Source organism: Xiphias gladius, chromosome 17, assembly GCF_016859285.1.
Source record: "Xiphias gladius isolate SHS-SW01 ecotype Sanya breed wild chromosome 17, ASM1685928v1, whole genome shotgun sequence".
Taxonomy (NCBI): Eukaryota; Metazoa; Chordata; class Actinopteri; order Istiophoriformes; family Xiphiidae; genus Xiphias; species Xiphias gladius.
In genome coordinates, this window is record NC_053416.1 from 10102829 (window position 1) to 10129459 (window position 26631).

General features: G+C 39.2%; 2 protein-coding genes across 12 annotated transcripts; one reads left to right on the forward strand and one right to left on the reverse strand.

Moving 5' to 3' along the window:
- Nucleotides 1-48: 48 nt before the first annotated feature.
- LOC120802867 (adhesion G-protein coupled receptor G4) lies at nucleotides 49-13675 on the forward strand. Its single transcript, XM_040151040.1, has 20 exons — nucleotides 49-87; nucleotides 193-266; nucleotides 1152-1222; nucleotides 1328-1370; nucleotides 1812-1834; nucleotides 2131-2276; nucleotides 2467-2596; nucleotides 4465-4565; nucleotides 4894-5098; nucleotides 5179-5344; nucleotides 6865-7011; nucleotides 7195-7320; nucleotides 7448-7493; nucleotides 7580-7683; nucleotides 8799-8920; nucleotides 10542-10810; nucleotides 11013-11127; nucleotides 11773-11851; nucleotides 12201-12402; nucleotides 13470-13675. The coding sequence occupies exons 2-20, from the start codon at nucleotides 213-215 to the stop codon at nucleotides 13673-13675; spliced, it is 2355 nt and encodes a 784-aa protein (XP_040006974.1). The 5' UTR covers nucleotides 49-87; nucleotides 193-212.
- Nucleotides 10692-26631, reverse strand: adad2 (adenosine deaminase domain containing 2). Of its 11 annotated transcripts, none has more exons than XR_005709295.1 (13): nucleotides 26207-26618; nucleotides 24532-24697; nucleotides 23330-23501; nucleotides 22548-22686; nucleotides 22003-22131; nucleotides 21175-21325; nucleotides 19707-19877; nucleotides 18754-18968; nucleotides 18191-18425; nucleotides 16568-16700; nucleotides 16303-16369; nucleotides 13749-13932; nucleotides 10692-10709 (listed from the first exon to the last, which is right to left on the reverse strand). XR_005709295.1 is itself a non-coding variant. In XM_040151492.1 (12 exons), the coding sequence occupies exons 1-12, from the start codon at nucleotides 26517-26519 to the stop codon at nucleotides 13856-13858; spliced, it is 1965 nt and encodes a 654-aa protein (XP_040007426.1). In that variant the 5' UTR covers nucleotides 26520-26631; the 3' UTR covers nucleotides 13425-13855. The 11 variants fall into 11 exon arrangements, 9 of the variants coding, with proteins under 9 accessions (XP_040007426.1, XP_040007430.1, XP_040007427.1 ...); XR_005709296.1 differs by lacking the exon at nucleotides 10692-10709 and adding an exon at nucleotides 13425-13568; XM_040151492.1 differs by lacking the exon at nucleotides 10692-10709 and having other exon boundaries at nucleotides 13425-13932; nucleotides 21175-21322; nucleotides 26207-26631.

Sequence of the window (26631 nt, forward strand, 5' to 3'; positions counted from 1 at the left end):
CGACGGCAGCCACCACCACCACCACCACCACCACCACAACCACCACAATCACCACCACCACCACAACAAGCCCTACAAATCTCTCTGGTCAGTCTGCTCATTTCCAGTTGAAGAAACATTTTGTGATAATGCCTTAAGGAAAAAGTTTCTTTAAGTTCCGGATCGTTTGTTTTGTCTCAATCTTCTCTGCAGAGCTTTATTTTGAGGTTAAGATGAACGTTTCCATAACAGGAGACTGTGACCCAGAGCAGATTCTTTCCACCTGGGTAGGTCTCACAGAATAGCACAGCTCTGTTATTCTTCAGAGATTTGTCTTAACTCATCTGAAACGTGACCAGTTTAGGAGTCTATAAACAGTATAACATTTAATGCATGTTGTTACGCTATAGGAAAAGTTTTATAGTCCACTGTTTCCAAACCTACTTGTATCCCAGGGGGTACTCCTGCAGTTGCCATGGAATATGTGGGAAGCGTAGCACTAACTCAAATAAAAAAAATCTAATTTTAAAAAAACAAAATGTCCGTGATAATGTTAAGATTTATGCCAAGGAGGAAAATAAACTTCAAAATAGAATAACAAACTGGTGTGATGCTGATTGATTAATTGGAAATTTACAATAGTAGGCTGCCCGTCAACCTCAGTCAGTTGTTTAGCACATGTTACAACTGAAATAGGAGTAAAAAGACAGAAGAAATGTTGTAATAGTTAAAGTGACGGATAAACAGTTGAAATATTTAGCTCAATGTAATGAAAAAATAGCATTTAGCTAAGGTTCATGAAAAATTGTTAAAATAGTTGTTAAAAGTAATGCATAAACAGTTGAAATAGTTAAGTGATGGATAAATAAACATCCTTCTATTGGTCCGAGTTGGGGTAGTTCTACAATTTTGACCAAAGCAACCGAAACAGACAATCCAACTGTATGGACAAAGTATTGTAGCCATATCCCAGTCATTTAATCCCTAGTGTTACATAACATCCAGTTTCCAGTTCATTCATAGGAACACATTTGGAACAGGGAACATGAAGGTTGGTGCTGAGAAAGGAGTACAGTCCTGGGGATAAGTCGGACATACGGGTTGGGAACCACTGTACTAGTCTTTCAATTCTTCAGAACTCGTCATGCTGAGATTTCTCTGACTCTTCACAGCTCAACTCTAGTCTACCTGGTGACACGATGACAGTGCTTGACCTCCAGCTGCTTCTCCCCAAAGCTCCAAGGTGCAGTCGCTGCCGCACCATCAGTTCCACGCACGTTTTTCCAGGAAATGTCACGCAATCTGTGGAAAACTTAATGTGACCCTGAATTTTTGATTTCACTTTCAGCTATCATCCTGACCGGCAGTCGAACCTCACTACCACTGATGGAGTAAGTGAACATGAAAAGCTTCCAGATTCAACGTGACACAAATTAAACTCACGCCTTTCACAACTTCAGAACAATTCTGAGATTATTACCGGCGCTGTGAAAGCCGGCAGATCCAAGATTTGACCGATTTCGGGTTTTGAAAACTGATGCTTATATTCAAATTTTCAAATTTTATTTATTGTAGCGGAGGAAAAACCTTTACACTGAAACACACAATATGGAAATGTTAAAGTAAGGTGAAATTGTTGTTCATTTACAAATATTTAGCTTTTTAAATTAAATGCATACATTTCAATGGATTATTAGCCTGATTTCACATTTGGTGGAACTCAGGCTGGAAATTATTTTTTGGATGGCACTGACTAAAACTGGTTTAATCCTTGTTTGCACAGTATCTGTAAGCTGTGCCAATATTTTCATTATTTTTTTTTTTCCCCCCAGGTGCACATATACAGAGTGGCAAGGTATGAATCATACAGCTCTGCACGATTTCCTTTAGATCAAGAACCAATTACAGGTAACGATAAGGGAATAGTGAAATGGATCCAGTATTACAGGCTGCTCAACAGGCGTGTTTACTTTTACAAAATGTATTGTAATTTTAGATTATAATGTCAGACGTGAAATACATCTACTACTGGAAAACTTCTGCTGCCTGAAAATGTAGTATTTTAAAAAACACTTCAATATACTGCATGTGCTGTGTATGTCAATCCGTTGTATTAAGAGTAACTCATATTAACTCTATTCATGTCTGCAGAGAGAGCTGTATTTTCCAAGTTCAGGTTATGATGTCGCCGTCAGACACACAGAAAATAGAGGAGCAGATACGACACCTACTGCTACTGCCTTATAACAACGCCTCCATCACTATAGCGACCGAGGACATAAAGATAAGCCGCATCTGTGAGTGAGGTTCAGGTTCAGTCAAAAATTCCATGGTATAACATTTAATTTTTTTTAAATTGAAATTAAGTTACTTTTACTAATTGATTTCAAATTGTATAGAAAAAAAATACTTGACAAATTAAAAAAATAAATAAAAGTCAGTCTGTCAGTCTCCTTATCCATCTGTGTTGCTGTTAAACTGCCTTAGTGATATTAAAGTGCAATGCGGAAACCTGCCAGACGAGGAAAGGCCTGTTTGAGTGGCCCGCCACTTCAGGAGGAAAAAATGCAACACGGCCGTGCCCGAAAAATCCTCGCCGATATGCCACTCGACACTGGTGAGAGCGCTAACAGGAAAAACTGAAATTGATAAACACACATTAAATAGTCTTTTTGATAAATTGACACTTTCTGATGTTTACAACTCAAGTCCAGGTATGTATTTAAAGCTGGCATCTTTATAGCAGGGGTGCTCAATTACTAGTCGTAGACGCTGACTTGCAAAATTTCCACAGTGTCACGTAATTAAGGTCTAATGGGTCCAGAACTGTGTACGCAAAACATATTTCTGCATTAACCTTTGCTGTGTAACCAAGTCCTGAAACTTCTGGCAGATTCGTCCGCACATTCACAGTTGCAAACGCTGAACCATTACCTGCTCTTGTTGTCCAATTAATTTTCCAATTACTCTGCTGGTAGCTTGATAGGAAAATTTCAGACGGGTCAGTTTTATGGTTCTTACCTCCGTACTCTGAGGATGGTTTGGTTCATTTTACCTCCCCTCGCAATGACCAGCTCTTTCATTGAAAATTACACACAGTGATCTGGTGTTTCTCTCAGAAAGAACTTTCTCAGTCTACCTGGCATATTTTCAATATCAGATATTCTTTGGATGGCTAGTTTTGAACCCGATATTTCACATCTTCAAACTGGGCTCCTACCTTTGACAACAAACTTGCGAAATGCTGCTACATGCCAGAAAGATGACAGGTGGGGTGATGTGATAGTAATGTGTCAGGTCTTAGGTCTTTCAGCAGGACAACGACCCAAAGCACACAACCAGCAGCACAAAACACTGGTTGAAAATGAAAGGATGGACCGTTTTAAAATGTCCAGCAATGAGTTCTGACCTAAATCCCATTGCAAACCTTTGGAGAAAGCTGAAATCTGCCATTGCAAAAAGGACTCCTGCAAACTTAAAAGAGCTTGAACGCATAGTAGTGGAAGAGTGGCAGAAACTACCGGAAGACCGGTACTAGAAGCTTCTAGACGGCTTCAAGAAACGTTTAGAGGCTGTCATAGTTTCCAAAGGTTCTGCAACCAAATATAAGTGAAGGGTGCCAATAATTGTGTCTGAGGGTACATTTTGTGTTTGTATTATTTTGCTATAATGCACGATTTGTTTTTTTTAAATGTTATTTCGTTTAGTAAACTTGGAAATTTTTTAAAAATATTTTTGAATATACAAAATTGGTCAATTTGCATTTATTTCTGAAGATATTCTAAATTCTGTACTTAAAACTTAGGGATTCCAATTTCAACCATTACCATTTCAGCCGGGACTGTGACGCCTGCCTATTGATTGTATGCTTTAGTTGACATGTGCCGCTTCCTATTATCACTGAACTCTTGACCTGCAGATAATTCAAGATACAGTCACGTTGAGGAAAAAGTACATGTATTAAGCTAGTTGACTCTGCCAACACAAATTTAACACATGAATAAATACGGGCCTGTTTGAGTATTGATTACATCCGTTGGCATATATTTGCGTGTCTGTCTCACTGTGTTCAGGACTCTTTGTGTGTGTTGACCCACTGTGACAATAATCATTGATGGGCTGCTTGTCAGCTGTGGGAGGCTGTGCTGTAAAAGCATTAATCAGGAGGTCGGTGTCACTAATGAGTGGAGTTAATGGATAAGTGATTCCCGGATCAAAAGCCTCCCATCTCTATGGTTTTACACAACGGCCATCCTCTCTATACAATTTTCCACTTTTAAGAAATTAGCTGATGTATTTTCTGCAAAAGTCAGACTTGGAAAAGCACAGATAGCAAAAACTTGACATGGAAGTAGACATTACAAAAGGAGCAGTTATATAAACGGCAGTCAGAAAATTTAAGTATCAGGAATAACAAATACATAGCTTGTAAATTAAATGAAATATGTGCTTTTTAAGCCTTTACCCCACCTGTTTGTCTGACAGTAAGCTGTGCCTTAGCACCCACTGGATGGTCCCAGACCTGGAGGACTGTCCGCCAGTGGTGGAAACCATCCCTGATCTGGACCATATCAAAGTCACTGCTGGTCTGTTACACGCTTTTCACTTCAATTATATGTCTTATGTTGTAATTGTCAATTTATAAATAATTGCATGATCCAGTCCCACATTCTTGTGTACAAGAATTATGTTTTTTGAATATGAGATAATAAAACTAAACTTAGCTAAACGACAAGATGCAGCCAACTGGTGATTTTACTAGCCACCTTGACAATGCTGTCCAGTTGATTCCCGTTTAAAACATTTAAAATCCTTATACCGACAAATCAGTGAGATCATTACTGATTCAAAGCTAGATCTGTATTATAACACCACCAGATTTGTTATTTCACAAGTTGTTTCATTTATCTCCAGACAATGCACTGGACGTGGTGGAGATGATTGCGGGTTTACTAAGGAACCAGTCCACACTCCTCTACCAAGAGCTGGTCACAGTCCTCAACAAGCTGGAGGACATTCTTAAGCTCAGTGTGGTCACACCAGACCTGGGCCAAGCTCTAATCAACATCATCTCTGACATACTGGAGTCTGACAGCAACCTGTTGCCTTTTACTAACATGTGAGGATGGAAAACTGAATCTGCTCGACTTTTCCTGTTTGACATCCGTTTACTGACCCCCTCTCTGTTGCCCACCACAGTATCCTAAACATAACAGAGGCGGTGGGAGACAGGATGGTGGGCTACGAGGGCTTCTCCAACCTGGTTGCCTCGGCCATTGCTATCTCAGTGGTGGATGTAGTTCCTGGACAGTTTGGCAGTTTGACTTTCGGTGTGTCATCTTATCGCGCTGGCACAAAACCTGAGGTTGGTAAATTCACAAGAACAGACATCAATCTGTCAGAGTCCACAAAAAAATCAGTCTATCAGTACGTTTTGTTATGTGAATAGGGCAAGCAAAGCCATTAGCATCTTTTGAATCCTCTGGTCATTGAAAATAAGCTATATATCATTATATAACATTATCTATAATGCTCTTACATAAATACATCGGTTATAGCTTTATTTGAGAAAACAGACTGAGAAGTGATAGTGTAGCCTTAAGAGAAGACACTATTGTAGGGTTCCTAAATTATTAATCTGCTGAATATTTTTTCGAAGGCCCTAAAGATATTCAATCTACAACAAAAATATATGACAAAGAAAAACAGCAACTCTTCTCATTTGAGAGCCTGGAACAAGTGAATGTTTAGTTTTTCTTTTCAAAATTTTTGCACAGTAGTTACAGATGATTTTTTCTGTCGATAGACTTACCGATTATTCAGCTTATCGATTTAGCTTTAAGCTACACTAAGTCAAAATGTGATAAAATCATAACCAATGAACAGCACCTCTCATTACTTGGTCTATAGAAGTAACGTTACCAGTAGAGTTGCCTGCTGCAGTTACAGCTTATACATTTAACCCTTCACATCTGGATTTCCCCTTTAATTTCCCCTTAAGCAGCTTTGAGGCTGGAAAAAGGGCTAAAGTCAACCACAGAAATTTTGGTCGACTGAAATCCTAATCGTAGCGACAAAGAAATCTGCACATTATCTCTAAATTAACTAAACCGGCCACAGGGAACTGAATGCACTCCACGTGTTAGCCTTATTAGCCTTGATGTATCATAAATAAAACACGAAAAGCAAGTATTTGCAAGATAACATATTGAAATATGCCAGTTCCGATATGTTCAAACTCGAAGCCTCAAACGTTAAACACGAAGGTCGACGGAGCATCCTAACGCAGACAAGTTTAGCTTACCGTTTTTAGATGATATGCCATGTTGGTTGTTGAGCTGTGATATGCAAACTGTTTACGAAAAGATTACACTCAACTATTTGGTCATCTGTTTAAACAATTTGGTTTCAATTAGTTTGGAGCCGACTCTGAGAGAACGTGCAGTAAACATCCAGTAAACGTTAGATAAGTTAGACCTAGTAGTCTCCATTAGGTTGGGCGAGTTCAAAGTTGTGAAAATGGGATTGTTTTCGAGCCCCCTCCCATTTTCACAGGCTCGACAGTCGGATTTAACAAATTAATGTTCTGAAGTTGTTCATCAACTTGAAATTCAAACAGAACACAGCCTCTTTTAGCAAATTTGCAATTTAAATGCAGGGGTGTGTAGGCAAAAATGTCATTTAATATGTTCTTATTAATGTTACTTCTCTCAAAGCTACCATGTGGTGAGCAGCATCATTCTAGTTTTTAAACTTTTTAACATTCATATTCTTGTCACACAGCCTGCACCGAGTCATGAAAAATCACTTTGACTGTTGATGTTAATTACCGCGTGCTGAGTGTGAGTTTAAAGGAGAATCAAGAAAGTTTGCTTCTTGTTGTAGATTTTTATCAACAAGCATCCCTTCAATGGCACAGTGGCTTTCATCTCCCTGCCGTCTGTCCTGCAACACAGTTTCCCACAAAACAGCCTGAACCAGAGCCTGCCAAGAGTCCAGTTTCAGTTCTATGGCATACCGATGCTCTTCAAGGTACTATTTTGTGTGAATCCTTTCCTGGTTATCAGAGTTTTATTTATATTCAGTGAGCACTGTTACATTTGGAGGAAAAACACACTTCTTTATAAATACTTTCATGCTGACTCTCGCAAACAAACCGATTCGATGCACATTAGCCAAGTAAGTTACTCACATGCGTTTTGTTATAATTTTCAGAGCAGCGAAAAGGGTCAGACCCTCAACACCTTTGTGGTGTCGGCCAGTGTGACCAACGCCAGCTCTCAAATCAAAGACCTTGATGAAGACGTCAAAGTCACACTCCACCATCTTATACCCAATACAGTAGGATCGGCTGTCCTTTAAAGATATGGTTAATCACTGAAGGAAATAAAACTGTCGCTTTAAATATATAAACGACTTAGTAATGCCTTTGATTAACAGGTGCATTTCGTTTCCATCTCTGTTAAAGCTTCACAGGGACGTACAGTGTGTGTACTGGAACTTCAACAAAAACAGTAGGTCCTGATTTAAATCACTTCTGTCACATGTTTATAAATGCTGGATGAACTGTGTGATGGTAAATGTCTGTCTCATCATCTAGACGGACAGGGAGGCTGGGATGACTTCGGCTGCAGAAAATACAACAGCAGCTCTGACTACACAACGTGCCTGTGTGATCATCTCACAAACTTTGGAGTTCTTCTGGTACAAGCTACGCATTTCCGTTTTACTTTTTCCTGGGAAGAACGCTTTGGACTCAGGGGGACTGCAGCACATTTAAAAGTTTTGGTGACGGTAGTGACAACGGTAGTGGTAAAAGCCAAGCAGCGCTACCAGCAGAGGGCGTTCAAAGCACAAGAAATAAATATGAACTCCTGTCAAGCAAATGTATTATTATTGTGTTCCCTGGTGTTTTTACAGATATCAGAGACACATTTACTTCAAAACAAGCATAATGTTGAGTACAGTGCTTTTATGTGAGATAGAAGATAATTACATCTAAGAGTCTTGCAAGACATATTATTTTGACAAATTTTAATTGAACATATTCCAAAACTGCAAATATATCATGGCTATAAATCCTAATGTTACTGAAATGCACACTTAAATATATAGTAAGGGTGGCAATTTCCTATTTTCTGTTAACGTCAACAATAAAACAATGTGTTAGTTTGTCTCTCAATACTTTCTGACTTCCCTACCGCCCCCGTGGCCCATTGATTCCTACCGAGAGTGTGAATCTTTACAAATGGATCACAAATATAGATTATCTTTTAAAAAGGTTAAAAGAACAAATTCCAAAACGGCTGGGGAATATAGGTTTTAGCAAACTTTTCAAACGTCTATAGAAATGTATTGTTTTGTGTGACCAACAGTCCAAAACTCAAGATACTGAGTTTACAATGATATAAAGAAAAGAAAAGCAGCAAATCCTCTCATTTGAGAGCCCGGCGGCACAGGCAATACTTGTTAGTGGAATTAGTTGATTGCTGGTTTAGTTTTTTCCCTCGGATTTGATGACAATAATAAAAAATTTAGCATATCACTAGACTTACCCTTTAAGCTATGTTGCCCAATTTTGTCACTTATTTATGCATACTAGTGCTACAGGGAGCAATTAATTTAAGTGTGTCACTGAGGGAACAGAAAGATGCAGGTCTTCATGCTAGTTTTTACTCGGTAGTAGGGGACAGGAGCAGTTACTTTTATTACTGTACATGATTTTCAATGTGTGTTATTGTTTTATAGTTATTGGTGGCACATTGGGAAATAAATACACGTACGCTCATGTTACCAAATCTCTGTGTGTTTGTGTCTAGGATATCTCTAGGACTCAGGTGGACCCGGCTAATGAGCAGATCCTGACCATTATCACCTTTGTTGGTTGTGGAGTCTCATCACTGTTCCTAGGAATCACCGTTCTCACTTACACAGTTTTCGAGTGAGAATCCAACCGCCAAGTTGTTATTTTATAAATGTTTTCTACTTGTCACACACTGACTGTGTTTACATGCCGTCTCTCGGAGGGTGTCGAAATGTCATATCAACACGGATGCAGAGAAAATTTAACCACTGTTTTTGTGTCCCCGCCCATACAGAAACACTAAACTATCTGTCCTTCATTTCTATAGATAAGAACAATGGGTATGTGTTACACCACCATTCTTGCAAATGTTTCAAATTCAATGCAAATGCTTGTCAGATGTACGACTACATTTTCGATAAACCCAAATGTTTCTTATTGCTACAATTTAGTTGACTTTGTACTTGCAGAGAGAAGTCGGGATCAGTACAGTGGAACATGTTCTGCAACCAGACAAACAGTACAGACACATAATAAAGAAATTCTGCACTGAGTTCAAAACTCAATTGTGTTGCTGCTTAGTTTCACCCTCTGTCAGGTTTATCTCTGCTTGCACTGAAAAAAATAAGTTGTTTTTTTTCCCTTGTTCTATAAGATAAGAGATTTTATGTGAAATGTAAGACAAGGCTACTGTACCTGACAGAAAATGTTGTCCAGTCTGAAAATTAATGCTGTACTAATTTACCTATCGCAGCTATAGTCTATATTTTAGTATTATAGAGCCTTACAGCGAGTTTCAGCTCATTGCTTGGCTGTCCACCCACAGCTTTACTGTTTAGGTTCACTCCCACTGCTCTCAGAGCGCCACCTTTGGCTGAAGCAGCAGCTGTTTTCCGTGAAAAAGTAAGTTACATATCATACAAGCAACATATCAACACCCTGTCATTCCCAGCAGAACGCCGACGTCCCACTCACCATTTAAGTGAGGCTTCTACCCTAGCCAACTGGTTTATCTCGTTGCCAATCTACATATCCATAGCCCTGGTTCTTCACACTTGGTTGTAACCCCTCGTTCTCATAGATATCCAAGCAACATCTGAGCATCACTTTTGGCTATTTCCCATTCTTCCTTATTGGAAATGAGGCTATACAGAGTTCAATAAATAACCTCTAGTGTTTCGCTGGTTGGTTCTGATTATTTAGTGAACTACTCACACTCTAGGTGTTGAGCCCTGTCTGCTATGAAGTCAGAAAGGTAAATGACATGGTATGATTTGGGTGAAACCTGAGTAAAAGTTACTCGGAGTATATCTTTGTTGTTGCCCTTTATCAATTTTCGCTTGTGTTATGAGGCTGTTGTAAGCTCACAGTTGCTCTGTGTTTCACCAGAAACCTCACAGATTAGACTGGTGAGCTGTGTTATCTTTCCGTATCGAGCGATCTTATTTGACACCCCTCACAGTTATAAATCTTGACTGCAACCATCACTTCAAATAAATCTGGGCAATACATCCATATTCGAAGCCAATAAGAGACTTTGAGAGGGAATTTTAATGTTGTGTTTCAACAGCCATGAGGAGGCCAAAGTACATATTACTGCAGGTTTAATGAACTGGTAAACATAACACTTTAACTTAAAAAATCCCCAAGTCCACGCTGTCTTGGCTAATAAATAAAGATCTCTTATTTACACCGCTTGCATTTTATGCTCTGCTTTTTACCTTTAATTCTCCTCCCTTGTGTCTTCTCTCTGACTCAGGAAGCTTCGTCGGGACTACCCCTCTCAGATTCTCATCAACCTCTCCCTGGCCCTGCTGGGCTTGAACCTGGCGTTCCTGGTCAACTCCTGGTTGTCCTCCTGGGGTCTGTACGCCCTGTGTGTCGCTGCAGCCTCCACACTGCACTACTTCGTCCTGGCCTCATTCACCTGGATGGGATTAGAGGCCGTTAACATGTACTTCGCCCTCGTCAAAGTCTTTAACGTCTATGTGCCCTCATATATCCTCAAGTTCTGTGCTCTGGGATGGGGTGAGTCGTGTGTTCGGTCGACTGACTTGAAGTTAGTTGCTGGCAAAAACCGCATCACGCTTTAACACTGGTGACTGGAGAATGCTGTTGACTGAAACACTGAGACGAGGCTCATGAAGAGCATTTAAACAAGATAATAGTGATAATTATAATTTCTAAGGCTGTGAAAAATGCTGTACAAGTATTTAAACTCTTCCTCCAGGGCTTCCTCTGATGATCTGCATCCTGGTGCTCATCACGAACAGAGGGGCCTACGGCAGTCACCTCTACACACTTGCTCAGCCTAGCTTAGAGTCACTAGACAACTCTGACAACTTGTGAGTTTCAACTTCATCTTATATTCACTTTCAATGACTTGATGGATCTTTTCAACAAAGTGGTTTCAATCAGAAGTGAGACTGAATATTTTTTTTAAATCTAACACCTTCTATGCTGTTTGGGTTTGCAGGTTTTGCATATGCTGTGTACTGCAGGTTTAATAAAAATGAGGATGTTTGATCATCACCATGCATAATGATGTATGTGCAGAATTTGTCACTACAAGGCTGTCTTCACATTCTTCTGCTGATGGGGGAAAGTCAGGCATCTTGTCACAAATAGTTAAAACAATGAATATGCAAAAGCATTGAACTTATTTAAAGCACCTAAAATATAACAAGATCTAGATAATGTTTTTAATTTTCTTTGTTTCTTGTTATTATTATATTAAATATACTTATATATGATGTCAATTCACAAATCTGAAAAATGCCCAATCTTGTCGACTTTTCCCTTTAGATAAAAGCCACCAAATGGTACACATCATAGTTCATGTTTTCAGATCAAGCTAGTCTTAATAGTGCCAAACTGAAATAAATGGAACATGAAATCAAAATTTTGATTATCTGTTTAGTTGAAAAAAGTTTCAAGACATCCGTGCTCTTTTATTAATTGCTTTTCCCACTCAATCCTTGTTTCCTCAGCTGTTGGCTGCAAGACAATGTGACATTTTATGTGTCTGTGGTTGGCTACGCCGCGTTCGTCTTTCTCTTCAACATTGCGGTAAAAAATTCATACATATGTTCAAACTATTAAACACTGGCCTGTGTCCACATTTTAATGGTTAATTAGCTTTCTAATTTTCACACAGTTTTAGAAGGAAAATGTAAAGGATGCATCAATTAGACGGCACTTATTTTAGACAATACTTCAAAGCAACGATAGTAAATACTGTAAATCTTAAAGTTTGATATCCAAATAGACAGACCGGGCTTTGTAGCTCATGTAACCTGGCATGACTCCATCAAATCTCCCATTTGAGGGCACTTTGTTATCTTGCATCTCTTATTTTTAATTCCATTATTGTTTTACTGTTTAGCTACTCTAAGCCTTCTTTTGAATTTTCTTTTAGGTTTTTGTGGTGGTTTTGATCCAGATTCGCCACATGCGAGTCAACAGCCCGGCTGGAACCCACAGTGGACTGATGCATGACCTGAAGGGAGTTGTCAGTCTAACCTTGTTACTTGGACTAACATGGACTGTTGGCTTCTTTACCTGGGGGCCAGCCAGAGTGGTTCTGCTGTACCTGTTCTCTGGACTCAACACCTTGCAAGGTTGTTGTTTCTTTTTCGTACAGAGACCATAAGTGGAGGCTGAAAGCTGGATAATACATTTCTAAAAATGTAAGAATCGAGAGAACAGAGAATTTTCTTGACCATAGAATTTTCTCTTAGGTACGAACAAAATTCACGAGTGGTCCAGACCTGTTATATGAGTCATGTGCCTTTCTCAAAAACACTTGTTTGACTTAACAGTTAGAATGCCTTAATCTGAATGGATCTGGGGTTTAAAAATGTCAGTACCTAAAATAGGTTATTTACTCACCATATCATCATCTTCATCATGGCTTTACTGAAAGGTTTGACAAAATTTTAAACTTTTTTTTAAGATTTTTACAATTTTACTGTACTAAGTATTTTGGCCTTGCAACGTACACTGTGCAGTAGAAATTCCCTGACACCAATAGCTGCCTCAGGGTCTTTATGCAGGTCTCTGTCATGGGGGAACATCCTCGTTGACGTGAACCTAACTGCATGTCAAACTTTTCACTCTGTATTTGTCTCGGTATGGCAGCTGTATTAATACTTTTAAATTGTTTCTGGTCCTCTAATAAAACTACTGACACTGCTAAACTTGATGTATTTGCATCTGCTCATTTGGACAGCAGGACTTGAAGCTCCCTGCTGTGAGGTTCTTTTGAATCTTCTGTCATGTCTTTACGAACAGGGCCTGACGCTGCTAGTTGAAACAGTTGTAACGAGCAAGTTACGATATTTATTCAGTGATGGTTTACTAACCACACATGCAGTTTTCCTAAACACTTAACACTTAACTCACTTAACATCCACAATTCAAGATACCAAAAGAACTCAGATCAAAAGGGACGAAATCAAACAGACGCTGAATGATGCAACTATTTCACAACTGTTTTTACCTCACTGATATTACTTTGTTTTATCGGAGTATGACGCAACAAAAACCTTCCCCTGTTTACCTCTCAGAGGGAAATGCCTCGCTCAAGATCAAATCAAATGTATCTGCAGAGGGATGAATAGAGCCACCAACCAAGACCCAATCTAGTCCACCGTGGCTCATGACGTCACTTTTATTTATATTCCAGGGCTTTTCATCTTCTTCTTCCACTGCCTGATGAAGGAGAATGTCAGGAAACAGTGGAGGATCCACCTCTGCTTCGGACGCTTTCGACTTGAGGAGTACTCTGGTACGACAGCCACACACAGTATGATCCAACTGATGCCACGTCATCAATTAACGCTTAAATTTACTAAATCAACAGTGAAATCCTACACGGGATCACTTTGCTAACCGGTGCGATCGAAAGATTTGAGATCAAAAGCAATTACAAATGAAGGAAACTCTGGGTTTTAATTTCTGTTACTTGTGTTTGGTGTTGTCGTCAAGAGTGGAGCAACTCAGCCTCAGCTGGAGCTGTGGCCAAACCCAGATTAAATCCTCCAAGAACATCTGTACCATCGGTCCACTCAGTCAAGTCCAGCTCCACAGAAAGCACATCGGCTTCCTCCGACTCCAGCCAGAGAGACTCACCCTGCAAGAGACCGAACCTGGGTGAGGAAACAAAGAACATTCGTTCCAAAGCAGCACACATCCTTACTAAATTCGTAACTATTGGTCTGTCAACACTGCTATGGTTGAAGTAAACCTAAAGGCAAAAACAATGACGGAAGATAATCCAGGATGAATTAAAACTTCAGTGATAATAAAAATTTAATGCAAAAATAAAAGCAAAGCAAAATTGTAAAATCTTGTTTTGAGTAATAAGCAAAGGTTTTGGCTTCAATCATAATCTTTAATGAGTTCTTCAAAAAGCCATTTTCATTGAGATATTCTTCATTTTTCATTGGTCTATCATCTTTTGCCATTATACTCTTAATGAATTCCTCAATCCTAATCTATTGTAAGACACTTAAGGTTGCAATTAAAAGGTATAATTCATCTTATTGAGATTCAGCCTCCCTCTTATAAAATGATGACAGATTTAGTCAGACATCACAGTCCCTCGGCTACCAGAATCACAGTTAATGTCACTGCATACATTAATGAGACTTAAACACAACTAAAAGAAGATGACTTACAGGTTTTCTTCACTATCTGAAATCGAAATTTAAGTTTAACCTCTAATTCCCAGGCATATGTGAGAGAATGACAAAATAGCTGGGGGGTTTTTTTTACACTTCTAAATTGTTCACTGATGTTTAATTCCCTTGCAGGCCTTCTTTTGAATTCCCCTGCTCTCCCTCGAGCCCAGAGAAGCCCCTCAGGTACGGGAGCTCTGCCTTCCCAGAACGGGGTGAACCTGACACCTGGCTGGACGAATCACTTGCTTGACCAGCAAGAACAAAGATAAAACGCACAGGATACAAGTATGCATACTTGTATTTACATGTGGTCATGCAAATTCCACAAACAGTCATGAAAAGCCTGAAAACTCAAACAGCAGCCTTAACACAGAGATATGTAGTCCATGCAGTGTAAAGATAATTTTAGCTACAAAAAGCACCATTGTAGTCCAGCTTCATTAGATAATTTTATAATACAATTCTACTGTTTTTTGTTTTTGCTAAATATTGTAAAAGAGCCTGTAATTATAAAGACATGAGTGGTTGCATCAGTTCCAAGGAGGAGTTGGTTGCCAAGCAACTGGTGAGTGGAGCCATGGTGACAATGAACCACGGTACCCACAGTTTGTATGAAAGAATAATAAAATTTAAATTCAAGATGATGGAAGTGTCCCTGTCTTCATTCTTTAACTATTTCTGCCTGTGTATTTCAGATTAAACCAAATAATTATTCTACAATCATTCCTCAATTACTTCATGAAATGATTACCATGCCACCTTTGAATGCAACTGATAATCGTGTGTGTGTGTGTGTGTGTGTGTGTGTGTGTGTGTGTGTGTGTGTGTGTGTGTGTGTGTGTGTATTCAGACACCTTCTCATTTATAAACACATATGGTCCAAAATGAGTAATTCTTGTAATTTATCCTTCCGCTCATTTTCTGGATGCACACAGAAGAAGTTTTCAAACTAGTGCAGCCTGTGGTCAATATACACCCACTGGCCACTTTATTAGGTACACCTGTACACTCTACCCCAATCCAATACAACAGTTCAGTTCAGTTCATTAATTGGAGATGATCTGTAGCATTGTAGAGACATAACAGCAACTTAACATGGAGGGCTCTCAACCAGTGTACAAGTGTGTTAAGTCTGTTTCTTTGCCACTGAAATTCTATTGATTAAGAGAACATTATTCAAAAAAAAAAAAAAAAAACACAGTGGGCTGCAAAAACTACAGGGGAAAGTTGAAACTTTGAACTTCGTTCCACATCTTCAGCTCTTCAGCTGCTGATTCGACCGCCTGACCTCAAACACACTGGGATTACTGTGGGTGAAACACTCAGAATAGATATGAGCAAAATCTCAGAATGTTTAAAATCATACGATAGTGAATGACTTTAAACACTAAATTCTAAAAACAGAAAATATTTACCTGTTCTTACGGCCTCTCCACACCAATGACAACTTGCTTTGATGTTAATCAGTATTAGCTTTTGTCTACAGCATGACAGGGTGTCAATGTTGCTCAATTCTACTTGACAGGGCAGGGAAAATGTTCCCTTTAAGCTTTAGCCTTTAAGCAATGTGTTTCCATCCACTACTCATTCAAAGTGACTACTCCACTGTGGTGCATAACAGTAGGGTCTCGTTTATTATTCTCAAACACCTACACAAAACTGAAAACAACACCAATGTTGCACATAAAACAAAACTAGCATTACTGTTATGGTAATTAGTGCAAAGAAGAACAGTAAAAAAAATCTCAAGAACTTGGATAAACTTCTACACAGTCAGTTTCTGGAAAAGCGTTCAAGCACTAAAGCAATCCACCAGCTTTTTCGAGTTCCACGGACCTGCATGGATGCTCAGAAACTGCTGCTTAACCAGATCTTTGACTGTCTGGTAGACAACGGCCTCCACCTATAAATCAAGAAAAACCATTAACAACATCATGCATCACATCTGTCTAAAAACTGCATTAAAGCAAAGTGACAATACACTCTAGTAGTTGCAGAATGCACTGCACATTCACCGTAAAAACACCTGATAGCTTTACGGTGCCACAGTTGTCAGAATGACCACTTAGCATTAATGTAATCATCTATAGCTGACACACACCTTGATGCTGTGGTAGGTGGGAAGGTCCAGCAGATAGCTATGCCCACCCAGCTGTGCAACTCGGAGGAAATATCTGTAGAGGGCTCTCTTGCAAAGTCTGCTGGAGAAGCCAGGCCCACTCACCGAGGGAGAGCTGGGAAACAAGAAAGTGCACCATAACTAATAATCCACCAGTGTATGTTTCACTATAAAAACACTGATCGTCTTATAAATACAGTATTATATATTAGTTCGTTTCAAATATTCTAGGTTAGACCAAAAGCCAATTAATATGGATTATTTGATACATACTATTTTATTTAAAAGGTACCTTGCCTGTAATGAAAACTTTTCTACTTGTATATTTTTCAGCAAAGCACATGATGTGTGTCCTCAGACGTGCAATGAATCATTTTGTGTGAAGTTGTGAACACAACACTGATTCAGATGATACTGCCCTATAGTTTTATTATTGCGAGTGACCTCTTTCGCATTGTGACATTATTCTCACTTTGCCATTTGATACATTATAAAAATATAATCGGTATCTTTATAGTAATAGTTTCCCATAGGCAGCATTTACCATTGCTGCTAACCAATTTCCTGGGATAGACCCTGGAGAGGAACCCTGGGGGGGGGATATTGAGTGTGACAGCATTAGCAGAGGGCTGTGCAAGGTGACTGATATCAAATCATTTAAGGCCTGCTCCAAGACCACTACACAGTCTATAGAATATGATATTGTTCATCATCAAAACTTCCTTTAATTTTTTTTCTTTTTTTTTTATTACTAACACATTTTCCACAGTATGCATTCTTCTTAGCAGAATTCAAGAAATGTGGGTGCAAGCCAAAGTTTTTAGGAAACTATTAATTGCTTCATAGCTGAAAACCATAGCTAAATAAAGCTAGGAATAATTGGCATGGTGCTTCTACATCACTTAATTAAAGAAGTCTCATGCGGCACAAGCAGCATCTCCTTTCATTTTCAAGCTTTAATGTGGGAGATTTTTTCAGTAGGTATTCTTGCCCCCAAATCAATTATTTTCTTTTTCAGGAGCCTATTTTTCTTTTTCTATTTTCTTATTCTATTTTTTGTTTGGAACACAATACAGACCTCAAACTGACACTCTGACCAATGGTATCCCCTAAAATGAACAGTTAAAGCTGCAGGACAGAAGCTGAAATACTCTGCAACACTGTGAGCAGCAAGCAGGATTTCAAATCTATTTTTGGCTTTAATCTCTGCTCAAGGACAATGCAGCCTCCAGTGAGAGCCGCGTCTGTGTCACACTCTAGCTACTGGACATCAGCAGTTGTCTGCGGCTCCAAAGCCAAGAGATGGCAGGAGCCCCAGGCCTCAGTGAAGCTGTCAAACAAACAAACTGCATCAGGCTCTGCCAGCAGTTCTGCTCTATCCCTGGAACTGGCTGCAGGAGTGCAAATGAGGTAAGCTACAGTCATGTCGAGACACTCTGAAAGAGGAGTACAGGACATGATACTGGTCCCAAATTTTTGATGCAGGGACAAGTTGCTGTATAGTTTCTTCTTTTCTTAAGTTTACTGAAATTTTAAATGTTATGCAATTTGCTGGAAGACAGTGTGCACAAGATAGACTTGTTGTACAATGCATCTGCATCTTACCCATCAACAAGGAAGCCCTTGCTACTGTCCAGAACTTCAATGTCCTTGTCACCAAGGCACCAGTTGACGCTGAGGTCGTCATGCTGCGAGGTCGTCACAACGGGCCCCGCGTAGTCGACACAGAGAAGGATGATGTTGTGTTTCTTATAGGAAGGCGGCAGAAAGTCCTCCCATCCATCACCTAGTCGCTTGGTGGTGATATCAGACACCTCCTCATTAAAGAGCTTCTGGGCTCCTAAATCAACACAATTATCTCAGTATGTTCTCTTAAATCTTTATGGGATTTACAAGAACACAGGTGAAAGAAATTAACCCATGTAAAATATGAAAAATTCTTTAAATGCCCATTACCATTACAGCTACCAGATCCTCACTAATTTCCTTATAATCTCTTTCTGTTTATGACAGCATTAAAAGAAATAGAAATCATACCACTTGATGTAAAACACATGTATGTAGCTTCATATTTAGCTAACAAATATTGTTTTTCATCATATAACTCTTGGCAAGAAAGCAAATAAGAATAATTCCCCAAAATGAACAACTGCTTTGAGGCTCTTTACCTAGCACCATGCTAGTGATGTAGAGTGGCTGAATGAAGTGGCTTAATAATGCACCCTGAACCCCAGTGACAGTCCAGCGACACAACTTGTCACTACCAGACATGCAGCAGACTTTGGCACCCCAAAGACTCGGGTCAAGGTAGGCTACAGGGACCAACAGGCCCTTGGCGTGATACTGCAGCTTCATTGTGGTCCAACTGTTGTTCGCAGAGCCCCTAAGCAATACAAATTGAAGAAGTAAAAAATATGTATTAACTCAAAATGAGATGATTCAATTTCCAGTTCTTATCACTGTACGGAAATATATTGAAAGATTAATAATACTAATGTGTTTTTGTAGGATGCCACAATTCTTATAAGTCAAATCTATAGTTTTTAAATTAAATCCTTAATTTCTATTACAAAAAAAGGCATTTTACATACACACTGCAAAACACTGCTTAAAACAATTCACACAAGACAAATATGTACGCTCAGTGGCCACTTTATTAGGTACACCTGTACAGTCTAATGCAATCCAATACCATAGCCCTGCCATTATATCTATATCTTTAAAAAGTTTTTAGTGTTGAGCTTTTATTTTTGTGGGAAATGCAGATATTCAACAATATAATGCATTTATTATGGAGGTCATAATTAAAGGTGGTGTTGCACACAACTACCTTCTACTGAGGGTGTTTCAAATTTTTTGTCCTTTCCATTTACATAAATGAATATACAAAGCAGCCCAGTAGAACACCACCACTAACTATGACCTCAGTGCTAAAAGATATAATTGAATTTAAACCTCTAGGACAGAATCAACAAAATTTTACATCATAGGCATCATAAAAGTAGACTTTATGGCCAAAAAGTCGTAATGGATTTCATTAGACTGTAAAGGTGTACCAAATAAAGCGGCCATGGAGTGTATATCAAAACAGTCAAAACAAGGGATTAACAGAGTGCTGTACTTGAAGTAGAAGTTCTTAGCAGCTCCTTCAGGACACTGATTGGTGTAGAGATGCAGGCTGATCTTGGGTTTGAGCTGAAGCTGATGGCTGTCTGCACTACTCTTGAAAATACAGTCCTCCTTGGCATTTGGATCAGCATCAAAGAACAGCAGAAGCTGTTTGTACAGAAACCTGAACACAAGCCAGACAATACCATTCTCAATTTGAGCCACATCAGCATTTTCAATGCAAGGGAAGCACTGTCAATGGCACTAGAAAGTCAGCAAGCAGACCCAGGCTGCCTACTCTAACAAGTAATGGCAAGGCATGTCATGTCTTCACCTTTAATATTAATGAGAAAAATGCACCATTTATACAATATATTAGTACTGTATCTTTGTTCTTCAGGCTCTGAGCTTCAGGACATTAAATTTGAAATAAAATAATGGATATTAAATTAAAGTCTTTTAATTCCCAGTTTTAATTTGAATGAGTTAATGTCAGTATTGAAAGAACTGTGTGGGAAAATATAGCCCTTTTTATACATAGTGCCCAAACAATAGCAGTTCAAAAGTAATTGGCTACTAAATATTTCTTGGGCAGCTGTGTGTCGTCTCAGCGTTAGTTCATGCACAAAAAAAAAAGCTCACACATAGCTCAGAGTTGATGGAGAATTGAGAGTTGCATTTAGATTGAGGTGGAGTTGTCTGTCAATATGAGGAGTGAAGAGGTGACCAAGCAAGTGAAGAAGATATTATTGAGGCTCAAAAAAGCAAAAATATATTAGAGAGTTGTCAAAGTTAGTCGATATGCCAAAACCAACTGCTGGTTACACTCTAAAAAAGCAAGAGCACACAGAAAAACTAGAAAACGGCAAACGACCTGGTCGACCGAGGTGAACGTGTCTTGTCAATGAAATTTGCTAAGTGAAGAAAAACCCCTTCATGATTGCACAGCAAGTTGAGAACGCTCTCAGGGATGTAGTCGTACGTGTTTCCTTGTCAGTGATCAAGAGAAGACTTCCTGACCATAACCTCAGAGGGTTGACCACAAGATGCAAAACCCTGGTAAACCTCAAAAAAAGAAAAGCCAGGCTGCAGTTCAGGGTTGTGCAACATGACGATGCCTGTGGGTCAAAGATTTCAGACAGTCACTGACTGGAAAGGATTTTCCACAAAAATTTAATTTTGATGATTCAGTTTGAATTACTTTTGAACCCCTAAACTTTGGGCACTATGTGTTTAAAGGGCCATATCTCCCTCACCGTTCTTTCTATATTGATGTACCAACTCAAATTAAAGCTGAGACTTGGAATTTTAATGTAGTATCCTTTATTTTATTTCAAATTGTATGTACTGAAGCTTAAAGCCTGAAGAACGAAAAAAATTGTAATTGTCCAAATACTTAGGGTGTGGACTGCATAAACATTCTTGTGATTTGCATGAGGTTGTTATTCATCCTATAAGGAAGTCATATTAGTAGTTTGTACCTTAGGAGAGCCCGTCTTGCAATGATGATGGCATGGCAGTCATGGACCATCGTCCCATTGTAGCAAAGCCACTTGCTGCAGCTTGAACGGCCAGCTCCCAGTGCCACAACCTTGTAATGCTCACATGGACGACCTGCTGTATCCAACACTTCTGGGGAGGAAGTTAAACTGTTTTCATTTACATGTATTATTAACTTTCTGCTTTACGTAATACCAACCACTTGAGAAAAGACGACAGAGACAGGATTGACATGGAGACTGACGTGTGAAGGGAATTTAACTATGAGGTGAGCCACAGTTACAAGCTGTGACACGTTTAACAACACATTTAAAAGCCTGGATAGAATATAAAAGGCCTACAAGCTAGCAATAGGGAAATGCCACTCATATGCTAGCCTCATCAGTCTCCATTCAAACCAGCTTGTGACTAGAGACTTAAAGGTCACCATCAATCAGACAGGTTTTCTTGAGTAAGAAAAGAAAGATTTAACCATCTCGCTGCACCATCAGATGAAAAAGTTTAGCTGTCTCACATGTGATTTCATGAAAAAAATGTTATAATTCACTGAGAGATGTTTTTTCATGCTTGGAAACATTAATGAGCCGTACTAGAATTTAAAATGAGGATGTCCAGCCGTTTAACATGCTATTGCAATAAAGACCTGTCACTAGTACAGGTGCAGTTTATGAATTTCTCTTTAGCAGTGTATGGTTACAGCGATTTGTTACTAAAAACCCATTTTTAAAATAGGCAAAAAAATAAAGTAAATAAACTAGTCGTTCAATAAATAAACTATTTTACTGACCCAAGATGTACAAAGATCTTACCCCTTATTAAGACAAATGCTGCCATATGGGTCTTGCAGCCATGGAAATCAGGACACATCTTCAGGAGGCTGTCAAACGTGTCACTGCTTATTGCTGCCATGTGATTCTTGTGCCAGTCAGTTCGCCAGACTGGAAGAAAGATGAAAATAAAACCAAAAGACAGCCAGCAGCACAGGCAGCTAGGACAGAGAAGAGCCCTGACCGTGATGAGCGATCACAGGGTCCTCAAAGTGACTGGGATACCAATCGTCTAGACGACAAGACGCGTCAGAGTATAGGGTTTGACTATGGCTTTGAGGTAGGAGAGTGAGTTCAGAGTTGAACTTGGATGCAAGCTACAACAGGGAGCCAGTGCAGTGAACACAAAAGCTTCAGAGCTCTGTTCACAGATGAATGGGCTCCACTGAACCTATTGAGCAGCACTACACAAAAAATTCATAATGATCAAAGCTATGATCAGACTGGGAGCCCAGATTTTTTGGAATATCCAGACTAGAATTAGATATTGAATGCTGACATCCCACCAAGCGTGCCTACTGCTGCACCTTCAGTCTTTGTGCTCTCTCCCTGATTCTTGAAGTCCTTGATCTGGTCCAGGAGGAGCTCTTCATCTAAGATTATGCTGTCAGCAGGTGACATACCAGTGAGAGAGAGGACAGCTGGTTCATCATCTGAGTCTTCATCCTTAAGAAACAAAAAACAGAATCATTTTGGTAGGAACTGGGACTGGGGTTTTCTCCTCTTATCAACCTTGAACATATTTCTCTGGTGTTAATTGAGGAAAGCATGTTGTTGTCAAGACATCATCATCACATGTAAACCTACTATTGGAGAAATAAGGAGACAAGAAAGACCATAATATAAAATGAAATATAATATAAATTCTGAGAATGTATTTTTGTTCTTCACAGCTTAAATGAAAAACTGGGTGGCCGCACATGGTTTTTCTACCCCTCCAGTTAGCTGGGTAATGGTATCAAACACTGCTGTACTTGCCAGCAAAGTAATCTGCTGTTAATTATCACAGATCTTGAGATTTCACTTCAATGTCAGATTTTCAAATATAGCTTAATACCATTATTTATTCCCACATCATTTCAGTTTGTCTCTGAAGGACAGCCTCCATGCAATGCGTAGAATTACAGATAAAATTGCATGTTAGATTTTCACCCCAGGAAATCAGCTACTGGAGGTGATAAACTGAGTCTGACAGATACTGACAGCATCTCATCTTTTGAGATCAAATTTCTAAGCAGGTCTAAACAATAACCCAATAAATTTAACATATTGCCTTTGCTAATATGGGAAAATTCTGACATTTATTTACCTCATCTCCCAACAGGATATCACCAGAATCAAGTTTTTCTTTGAGTTTGGGGGTGGAAGCCCTTTCCATTTTGGGTCTGTCACCTCCCTCCAAAAGTAAAGCCTCTCTTGCTTGGTCATGGTCTCCAGAAGCATGCACATCTTTCCTAAGAGGGTAACACAAACAGTGACCGCTGGAAAATGAGCAGATGGATGGATATAAAGGAACATTTGCACATCCCAAAGTAAGACAATACCAACTAAACTAAACGATTAAATAACATGTAAAACTTAACATGGCTACTAAGATTTTTCAAAATTCCCCCACCAACATTTTTGATCAACAGCATTGGCAATTCTGAACACATTTCAAATCCGCTTTTTTCAACACATATGCAAAAAAACTTCTGGATGAGTAAGTGCCAAGCACGGAAGCAGGCTTAGGGTTTTGGGGTGAGATTCAAGAGCAAGGCATCATTACAGGGCTGACCAGTGGCTAATTAACCGTTTTCTTCCCCTGCATGTTTCGGTAGAAGTGTGAAAGAACAGCCCATGTACTCACAAATGAGATCACACTGCTTCATTTACACTTCAGGTGTTAAGCTGAAAACTTATGAAAGTTCGGGGGGGATGTTTTCGTGTTCAATTAATGGTAGCGTTTTGATTGCCAATAGACCGAAAGAAAAAAAAAAAGGGAAAAAAAGAACAACTAACGCAACAAAGGCCAAGAGCATTTTCAGACCAGTTACGTGACATGTGTCACAACCAAATGAGCACCTGGGTTGTCCACTGTCCTGAAACTATGGGTGCACTCATTACTGAGCTCCAGTAACTGACAGCGTGTGCACCCAACATGCTCGCCAGGAGGCTCCTCACCTGCCCACTCCGAAACCTCAGTAACAAGCAGCCTTGACAAAATAAAAGCCAAATTAGTGTTGTTAAAGAGTTTTGTTTTATTAACCTGAGCTTTATAGTGCACTCCTAATAATTTCCTCTTAAGTCAAACAGATACTGTTTAAGTCTGTCCCAATGTAAGACTGAAAATAGTGACAGTCCATCTGTCATGTTTAAAGATTGAGGAGTGCTCTGAACAATTTCTGTCAATTATGAGACCAGGAGGGCAATGGGAATACATAAAAAAGTCCAATCTCTTCTCCAGACAAATATACAATTAGTGATAAACTGGTTGTACCACCATACAACACTGCAACCCTTTTTCATTACCTCAGCCCAGAAGCGCCGCTATAAACTAGTACATCATCTGGCAGGTGGGCTGGAGGACGGTGAAGGTGCAAGCCTGGCTCGAAGTCTGGCAGAGACTGAAAACTAGCAGCATCTCTTCTTGGACTGTATTTAAGCGCTTCTTGATCCTCCATGCTTTTCAAGCAACCTGCAGAAAAATTAAATAAAGTTAGCGTGAGGGTTGCAGCTTTTAACTATGCCAGTATTATCGATAAAATGCCTCTTTTTACAACTGTCCCACAATTTCCAATTTTAGTTTTTCTATTTAAGAGTCATTTGTCCTAAATTTTCTAGCTATTTCAATTACAGGAGGGCTAACCTGATCATTTCTGATAATGCAATCTCTTATGTATTGCTAGTGAGGAAAACACAATGAATAGGATTTTTAAAAAATAGTAACAAGTATCATCTGTCATGCCTTACTTTGTTTACAGACATATTACAGTATGCTTTTTGCCATGCTGTAGCAGGAAAAACATTCAGGTAACTTAAAAATAAATATTTAAAAGAAAAATCTGAAATTAATTATTTTAGACAACTTTAAATCCTAAACTTTAAACAACAGGCTAATAATATGGTTCCTTGTTCTACTTATTGTATCCATACATGAGCCCTTAAACCGATGATGCAAGTTTTTCTGTTGATGTATTTCTTTAATGTATTTCTATAGTAAACATTAACGGACGTCAGTGTGTGACAGTTTTTCAGATTCATGAGCTGCTATTCGCTCAGTTTTCACTTTTCTGAAATTTCTCAGCTGTACAGAGTTTGACTAAAGAGAACCAAGTGTTAACTGTAATGCTTTTGCATATAACGTTAATTGAGGCCTGTTACTACCGAACTGAATTAAAGCCAACGCTGAATCTCACAGACCAACATCAGCCAGAAGAGATTAGCACAAAATATGTTAAGTTTCCAAACAAAACGTCACATTTACCTACGAGCTGACAGCATTACTTGATTAATCAATAAACCTATCAACACACAATTTCAGCAACTTTAAAAAAAAAAAAAAAAAAAATCCATTAATCTTTCAAGTAAATGATTTTCTGATTTCCTGTTGGGGTTTTTTTCTGATTTGTATAATTGAAAAATTTTGGATTTTGGACAGTTGGACACACAAAAAAATATTAAAAAAAAAAAAAACCCTTGGGGTTATTTACTATTTTCTCTCAATCTTCAGTCAAATGATTAATCGAGAAACACAACCGACAAATTCACCATTAGTTGTAGTCCTACACTTGACCAGGCACCTGTTGCTAGCCCGATGTAACTCATTCAGCTAAATGTAAGCTAATCAATTAACACCTGCTAACACCTACTTAAATGCTTTCTCTGTGCCAAAAGTTATATTTAAAAAAAAAAAAAAAAAGAGTTTTAAGACTAATCTCTGAGACAAGACCATTACCTAAAAATCACCTCCTTTCTTTCGTTTTCATCGCTTAGAAACTAAACTTAAAAGTAAGGTTTGCTAATGTTACATTATTTGGCTAACGCTGGCGTGTTTTCGCTCCGACGCACAAATCGCAGCGTCTCCTGTCCCGTTATTCTTATAACAATAACAAATGCTGCACCGTTTCACGCCGACTTTGTTTGAGGCGAAACGATTTTTAGCCACCAAATAAAACGCGGCTTCGTGTTGCTCGGAAGTTTTTACCTTCAATCTTTTCTGCGTTCGTCAACACTGGAAAAAAAAACCAAAGGTGGTAGCGTAGTCTCGGTTGTGCCAAGCCGTCTGAAGCCAGAGCCGTAGAGAGGATGTGTTGTGTAGAAAAACTAACTTTGAAGGCAAGCGAAGGAAGGAGCGGAAATTGGGTTTTGGTTGATATGGCGGTGCTCGTCGTGTTTATTGAGAGAAACTTGCAGCTTAATGTCTCCGTTTTGACTTTAACAGCGTGTGCTGATGCCAAAAGTGTGTGGACACCCGAGCGCTCCGGCCACAGGCCTTCTGTGGCTGTGGGGAGTCTCATTCCTGAATCATTTGCATTGATATGCAGCTACAGAGCGGCCTCCACGACTCCTCTGAGAAAAGCTTGCAGCAACATTTTGGAACCCGGGTGCAGGGATTTGCTCCCATGCAGC

Coding starts and splice junctions, on each gene's coding strand:
- LOC120802867 (XM_040151040.1), top strand. CDS start 213: ATGAACGTTTCCATAACAGGAGACTGTGACCCAGAGCAGATTCTTTCC. Junction 2,277..2,466: donor CATAAAGATAAGCCGCATCT/GTGAGTGAGGTT, acceptor AAACTGCCTTAG/TGATATTAAAGTGCAATGCG. Junction 5,099..5,178: donor CTGTTGCCTTTTACTAACAT/GTGAGGATGGAA, acceptor TGCCCACCACAG/TATCCTAAACATAACAGAGG.
- adad2 (XM_040151491.1), bottom strand. CDS start 26,519: ATGAGACTCCCCACAGCCACAGAAGGCCTGTGGCCGGAGCGCTCGGGT. Junction 24,698..26,206: donor GAACGCAGAAAAGATTGAAG/GTAAAAACTTCC, acceptor ATTTTTCTGCAG/GTTGCTTGAAAAGCATGGAG. Junction 22,687..23,329: donor ATATCCTGTTGGGAGATGAG/GTAAATAAATGT, acceptor TTGTTTCTTAAG/GATGAAGACTCAGATGATGA.